Genomic DNA, 7,889 nt, shown 5'->3' with positions numbered 1-7,889 from the left:
TTAACTAGGCACTCTATTAACAAGCACTGTACTGGGGGGGGGGCAGGTATGAAAAACTAATAAGACATGCTCTCTTCTCTCAGGGAGCTGATAGTTGGGTGCTCCTTCTCAATCAAGGAATGCCAATGAATTAATGAAAACAAACTGGCCAACACTTCTGACAATATTATATAAGGTTCAGTGGTAATGGAGTTGTTTCAGGTCAGTTTAAAATTTGGCATTAATACTTTCAAAGTTCAACTTTTAAAAGGCAGGAAATATCCTAGATAGGTTCTNCATGGAGGGGGTGGGGGGTGTTGGGGGGGGGGGGGGGGGACCTGAGAGGCCATCTGCTAAGCGTGGTGCTCCTTTCCAGTGGCACCAGTTTCCGTGAAGACTGAAGGAATTATCTTTATATTGAAACAGTTTTATTATTGAGAATGCAAAATTCAACTTATGTTTTTAAGACGGAACACAAAATTTCACGAGTGGTAGACTGCTTCAGATTTTGTGCTTGGGCCCCTTCCCCCCACATATTCATACTCTTCTGCTTTAGGGTTATGCTGGTGGAAACATATGAGAAGCAAGCTTTAGATACGTCATCTGCCCCTACCTTAGACACATTGCTTATTCTTACATGTCCTCTTTTTAAAGTATATAGTCTTGAATGAACAAAGAGAGAAGATCATTTAATGAATGTTATAGTATGGAAAGCATTAACTTTGTTTCTAACTGGAACTAAAGAAAGTCATGCTGTGTTAAGTCCTGCAGTGAAAGATCTTCTTTCCACCTGGGACTTCTTATGGCTTATGATAAGATGCTTTTGGGGACAAATGTGATAAAAGATTTCCTCAAATTTTGTGCTTTGGATACCCCAAGTACAAGGAAACCTGAAATAACAGATCAACTGACCATTCAACCGATTAGTATGACTCTTTCCTCATCAGTTTCTAGAGCAATCTCAGAAAAACAAGTGAACTAGAAAAGGCTATAATAAATTAACATATAGTAGTATCCAGAGACACCATAAAAGGTTATGAAACAGATTTAAAATTACTTCTTACAATGTCTTAAATATTCTCACAATAATAACAAAATAACCAAAAGTCCAAAAAACAGACATAGTTTATGAATAAGTTTAAAGCATTCTGAATGAATACAATTGAGATTTCTTATCAGTGAGGTAATAGGGCAATAGCTTTTCACAGTAACGAATGTGGGAGGGGGACTAAGGAAAAAGGGAGGTAGAGAGAAACAGGCATAAAATAAATTTATCCAAGCAAAATTTGGATTTTTCAAGCATCACAAACATCAGCGGAAAACATCTGAAAGGAATACCAATAGCAGCAGTTCATAGTTCATAGAACAATTTCTCCATTAAACTCCAGCTAATACCTTTATTCGATCAATTCCAGAAGCAACCTCCTTAAGAAATAGGAGGCTTATTTCCTATATAAAGTTACGCCCAGAGTATCCAGTCTTTTAGAACCTCTCTCTCTGCTGAAGTTACCACAACCAAATAACAAGACAGTTAAAACAAAACCCTCAAATACCCCATAATGCTATACAGTCTTCATGATGAACAAAGTGGTGTTCAAGTCTCACTTATTTGCCAGGTTAAACTAAAAATAATATCCGAGCGGTCTTTATGCAGTAAATAAAGACTGCACTCATGCCTCTACAACTCAGCATACACAAAAACTCTCCTGTGAGCTAAATTCTTCTAGATAAGGAGCAAAACTCAAATGTAACTTTCAGTGCTCTCTATGACATCATCGTTGTTCCAACCTGAGTTCTGAATAAAAGTAATGGAAAGAACCTTTAAAATCCATTTAGTACATTCCTTAAAATATAAATTTGTTATTTAATTTTTTAAAAGAGACCCTTATTTGTTTTTAGTGTCCTCATTGAAGATAGGGAACATTTGTCATACTCCTTCTTGCTTTGAGCCCTTTATAAAAGATTCAACTAAGAACTTAAGACTTATTAAACTATCTCAACAACTTTCTCCCCTCCAGAGTTAAATGCTCTTAATTCTTTGAGCTCTCTCTCACAAGTCTTATTTTACAATTTGTATTACATTCTTTTTTATTTCTGCTATGTCCTCTCCTCCCCAGTTCCTATACGATCCTAAGACGCAACATCCTAGCAGGAACTGAATCAGATACTTTTTCTCACCTCTTAAAACTTGGCCTCGGGGCGCCTGGGTGGCTCAGTCGGTTAAGCATCCGACTTTGGCTCAGGTCATGATCTCACGATTTGTGGGTTCGAGCCCCGGGTCAGGCTCTGTGCTGACAGCCAGCTCAGAGCCTGGAGGCTGTTTCAGATTCTGTGGCTCCCTCTCTCTCTGACCCTCCCCTGCTCATGCTGTCTCTATCTCTCTCTCAAAAATAAATAAAACATTAAAAAAAAAAACTTGGCCTCTTTTGAGTGGTTGCTAATAAAGGGAAGAATGCAAAAGCTTCACTAGATGCTCATCATAACAACTTGCCCAGAGCCAATTTATTCTCTATTTTTTTGAGAGGTAAGTTTGCGCTTCACAAGAAGCATTTCCTGTGCCTTCTTATTGACCTTTCTATTGTTTGCTTATTTCTACTGCTTATTTTCAGTGTATTCTTTGATCTTGCCCCGCTAGTTTGTTCCTTTTCTCCAAAACTCAAGAGAAGCCCAGTTCTGATCTATACACTCAAGGAGAATACATTCATTTTCATTACATTATTCATAAAGAAAAAGCTAAACAATGTAGAGCCCAAGGCTGAGACCTCTGGCCTGGCACTTCTGTCTTTCCTGGTTGGCCTGGATTACTAAATTTATCCTTTTAGGCCACTGCACACCCACTCTGTCAAGTTCATGTTAAATATCATGCTAATATAGGCTTGAGAGCTTTGCTAGAATCTAATTAATTCCCTCAACCTATGCACTTCACGAATATTTGTAAAATTTTGTTAATTTTAACTTTGGATTTTTAAATTTTTGAGGTAACCTAAGCTTTCGTAACTTTTCACCTTGATTAAGAAGACTTAAACACTGCATTATATTAAAGCACTCAAACTGTTCTCTTTATAAGAGAATGATAATCATGACATGGCTTTAGTGATTATGAGTGGGTTATATCATTTTAGCTCCACTTTGCTCTTTAGTCACTGAAACACAGACACTAAAGCCAAATATACACATTTTTCATAGATATAGCATTATTTATAATACTTGGCAGAATATAGGCCATCTCCTTAGTTACATTCTACATTCCTTAAAACAAATAAAGCAAAAAAGTCTACACATTTCTTTTTTAGTGCAAAGCCTTTGAAAACAATGTCATTCAGAAATATGGTGCTCCCTTAGTGAGCTATTATCTACAGTCATATGAGATCTAGCTATAAGAAAGGGAGGAACAAATTAACAATAGTGGCAATACAATAGTTTGAAAATTATACTTGGACTCTATGGGTTCAACCAAATGTTAGCTTATAGCTGCAATAAACCAAACCGTTATTTAATAAATACTCTACTCAGTTTAAAATTTATATTATTAGTATTTTTTTTTAGGAAATAAATTCTCTAATACCAGTTATATCCCAGTAGCAATTTGTTTAGTATAATTACACCCAAGGCCTTGTGATTCTTACCTCTTAATTATAGCACATGTGTTTAAGTATTCTCTGAGTTATATAGGACAGGATACACTTTAAGAAGATTAAATAGTATTTCTCTATTAAGACTTTTTAGAAGTCTGGGGAATCAACCAAAGTGACCTTCCAAAATTTTTTTCCACATCGATAAAGATAAAGATAACTAGTACTCTTGAGGTCAGAATTTCTACAGTAGCCAGCAAGATGTTAGAAGAACTGGACTTTAGTTTTAAAACATGTAGTTTTAGTGTTTTGTAACACCTAAAATCTGGATATTTTATTTCTTAGTAAAATTAGCATTATTTCATCTGATTAGGGAATAAATCTACTTATAAAAATGTAATTTCAAAGTCAGACTTTTAAATAAATTCAGAGCTCCTTTCTCAGTTCAGATTTTTTTCTTTACTTGAAGGCTGTGATTACTAACACTGAATTCTAACACGAAGATCTTTCAGTATGGTTACACTGAGTTTGCTTTTATTAGGATTTTTATTTACATTCATAATATTTTTTAAAGGGCAAATTTATTTGCTATAGAGGGGAAGCACCTACACAGTTTGGAAGATTTTCCTTAATTGTCTGAAAATTGGCTGATTAAATTATATTCGATGCAGGAACACTGTTTTAATTCATACCATACCCTGAGAAGGCACTAAGAAATCTGACAAGAACGAAACCACTAGGAGCACTGCCACTACTGTTTTACGTTCAGTTAACGTCAGAATTTTGAATACATACAATAAGTTTACACTACATCAACAGCACCTGAAACAGAGAAGCTGAAACCACATATTGTAACATCGGTTCTAAGCTAGAAATGCAAATACCCTATATTTCAAATACTCTACTTTGTAAGTTAATACCTGTGACACAACAATGACACTTTCCCGCAATATTCTGGGAGCAATGCCATTTTCTTGTCAATTTTATAGATTAATTTCCTTAACTAACTCTACAATTATATAACATTTATCTGCCTTTTTTTTTTTAAACCGTGCTCTACACAATTATAATATGGAACTAAGCTTAATCACACTTAAATAAGAAAACTCACTTATGTATTTTTTTCTGTTAAAGGAAGAACAACATGTCACTATAATACTTTTAATGCAATGACTTTTGTTCAATCATTTCTCTCCAGACCATTGCATTTTGAACTGATATGCTTGGTTAGTCAGCCAACCAAAAGAAAGAAAATAAAAGTAAAAGGATACTTGGCCAGAGGAGATAAAGAGAGAATGCTAACATGACGTCAACACATGGAGTTCTTTGTTGTTCTGTTCCATGTGCCAGTGCAAAGTAATGATGTGCTGGTGTGCACTAAACAGAACGCCAGATCAGTCCATTTTTACTGGGCTCAAGAAAATTCTCAATCAAAGCTTCAATGAGTTTCTTCAATTCCTCTTCTAGTAAGGCAGTGTCACTGAAGAGAAAGTTTAAGAGGTTTGAAATTATTTTTATCACCTTAAAATTCATTTAAATTGTTAGAATTTTAAAAAGACATATTCCAGAGGGGATGATCAAACAATTTGTTAACAAAAAAGAAGTTCACGCAGTTAAAATGAAACAAGGCTAAAAGGAAACCGATCACACACATGAAAAACACCACTATCACAAACTGAAGTTGAACTGCATTAAAGGGAGTTCCTTGGTATACAACACATGGATAAGTCAGTATATCTACAGATTCCTCCTGAGTCAGGCAATTTAATGGCCTAGAACACCAATACTAAGTGTTATGCTAAAATGGTTTCCTGAAACACTTTGAAGAATACCCAGTAGATATTATGGGATGACATGGCATGATTCAGGTACGGAGAGAGATGTGACTAAAAAATGAGATGTTTAAAAAATAAATATACATTTACAGGTATGTACTTCAAAGTCATCGCTGCTGTTGCCCAAAACATTTCTAGGAAAGCCTCTTTTCAACTGCCTTCACAATCATTTTCTGTTACTTTATTAATTATCCTTTATTTTTAGCCAAATACGGCATTATCCAAGTTGGTTGCCTTTAACTCTATTCTAAATGACTTCAGGATGTCTTTTTGCCCCCAAAGGAAATAAAATCTATTCTTAAATGCAAAGATTTAGGGACATACAAAATAATGCACCTTGGACTTTGCAGATAATTCCAAAAAATCTCCTTCCTAAAAGTATATTGATCAGTGACAACATTCTACTTTTAATAAGTTTAAATAGCATTTGAATAGGTTTTTAAAGTCAATTTAGTCACAATTCCTACTCTTAGAAGGCAACAAATTGGACAGATTAAGTTAAATCATATGAGAAGTAAAAAATGAATATTGTCAAGGTGCCTGGGTGGCTCAGTTGGTTGAGCATCCAACTCTTGATTTTGGCTCAGGTCATTATCTCAGTTTATGCAACTGAACCCTTGCCTGGGGCTATCAGCACAGAGCCTGCTGGGGATTTTTTTCTCCCTCTCTCTCTCTCCCTGCCCCTCCCCTGCTCATTGTCTCCCTCCCTCTCAGTCTCTCTCTCAAAATAAACATTTAAGAAAATGAATATTGTCTGACAATAAATTTTTTGTTGATCATTTCTTTATGTTTATCATATAACAATTAAAGCTCACAGAACCTTCCCAGTAATAAAAATTCACTAAAATTTTAAAATTCAATTCCTAAATGATGCAGCTGGTTTGGAAACCAGTCTGACAGCTCCTCTGAAGATCAAACATAGAACTACCATGTGACCTAGCAATTCTACACCTACATATTTACCCAAGGGAAATGAAAATATATGTCCACACAAAAATTTTTGCACAAACATTTGTAGCACCATTATTCATTATAGTTAAAAAGGGGAAATAATCCAAATGTCCCCTACCTGATAAATGGATAAAAAAGTTTTATAATCCATATAATAGAATATCATTAAGCAATGAAAACACTTTTTTTAAAAAAGGAATAAAGTACTGATTCATGCTACAACATGGATGAAACTTGAAAACATTAAGGCAAGTAAAACATGCTAGTCACAAAGGGCTAGATATTGTATGATTCCATTATATCACATGTCCACAATAAACTAGTCTATAATGACAGATAGTAGATTGGTGGTTGCCTAAGGCTAAGAGTGTGGGGATAGCAGGTGACTGCTAGTGGGTATGGGGTTTCTTTTTGAGGTGATGAAAATGTTCTAAAATTGACTGTAAGTAAAAAAAAAATGATTGTGACAAACCATAAGAGACTCTTAAATACAGAGGACAAACTGAGGGTTGATGAGGGAGGGGAAAGCGGATGATGGGCATTAAGGAGGGCACTTGTTGATGAGCACTGGATGTTGTATGTGATGAAACGCTGGAATCTACTGAAGGCAATACTATACCATATGTTAGCTAATTTGAGAATAAGAAAAAAAAACACATGGAGAAAACAATGATTGTAATGATTGCACAACTCTGAATATACTAAAAACCAGTGAATTGTACACTCTGAATGGGTAATCTGTACAGTATGTGAATTATATCTCAATAAAGCTTATATATAAATTTAAAATATCAATTCTCACCTCTGCTCAGGCGATGCACACATCTCTGCATAATACTTTATCTTGGGTTCTGTCCCACTTGTCCGAAGAGTAGCCACACAGCCATTTTGAAAAGTAAATGTAATCATTTGGCTGTTTTTACTCACAGGCAGCACCTAGGCACAATTTTAACAACAGCTTAGTTACACTTGGTACCTTTCTCATTTTTTGAGAGTTGTAAAATATATGCTACTTATATGAGGCATCTAAAGGAGTCAAATTCATAGAAATAGAAAGTAGAAGGCTGCTGGCAAGGCTCGTGGGGGGAAGTGAGGAGGGGGAAGTTTAATGGTATGGGGTTTCAGTTTAGCAAGATGAGAAAGTTCTGGAGATTGGTTGCACAACAATGTAGATATAGTTAACACTGCTGGGCCTTCATACTTAAAAACAGTTACGGTGGTAAATTTTATGTTATATGTTTTTTACAGTTGAAAATAATTTTAAAAGAATTATAAAATACAAAAGGAGATTACATACATAATAATTTATAAATATACCATGTAGTGAACATTTATAATAGTACAGACACTGGGCTATATACATGATCTCTAGACCTCAACAATAATCTCCTAAAGTAAATATTACCGCCAATGGACCGACAAGTTTCAAAAAGAGTAAACAACCCGGTCAAGGTAATCAGCTAAAGTGGCAGAGCAAGAAGCTGAGGCCACACCTGTTTGTATCAAAGTCTAAACTGCCTCTACATTTGCAAGGTGCTTTATAATTTTAAAG

At 35.2% G+C, this 7,889-nt stretch overlaps 1 protein-coding gene across 1 annotated transcript in view; it reads right to left on the bottom strand.

Moving 5' to 3' along the window:
- Positions 1–1,086: 1,086 nt before the first annotated feature.
- PGM2L1 (phosphoglucomutase 2 like 1) overlaps positions 1,087–7,889 on the bottom strand; it is a 50,875-nt gene continuing 44,072 nt past the window's right edge. Inside the window, exons 15-16 of the mRNA XM_077777744.1 lie at positions 7,140–7,273; positions 1,087–5,031 (exon numbers count right to left, since the gene is read on the bottom strand). Of these exons, the coding sequence (XP_077633870.1) occupies positions 4,929–5,031; positions 7,140–7,273 (237 nt within the window). The 3' untranslated portion in view covers positions 1,087–4,928. The remainder of the gene's footprint in view (positions 5,032–7,139; positions 7,274–7,889) is intronic.

The sequence above is a fragment of the Crocuta crocuta genome, unplaced genomic scaffold, assembly GCF_008692635.1.
Source record: "Crocuta crocuta isolate KB4526 unplaced genomic scaffold, BGI_CrCroc_1.0 scaffold271, whole genome shotgun sequence".
NCBI lineage: Eukaryota > Metazoa > Chordata > Mammalia > Carnivora > Hyaenidae > Crocuta > Crocuta crocuta.
This window is presented reverse-complemented; position numbering and strand designations above follow the sequence as displayed.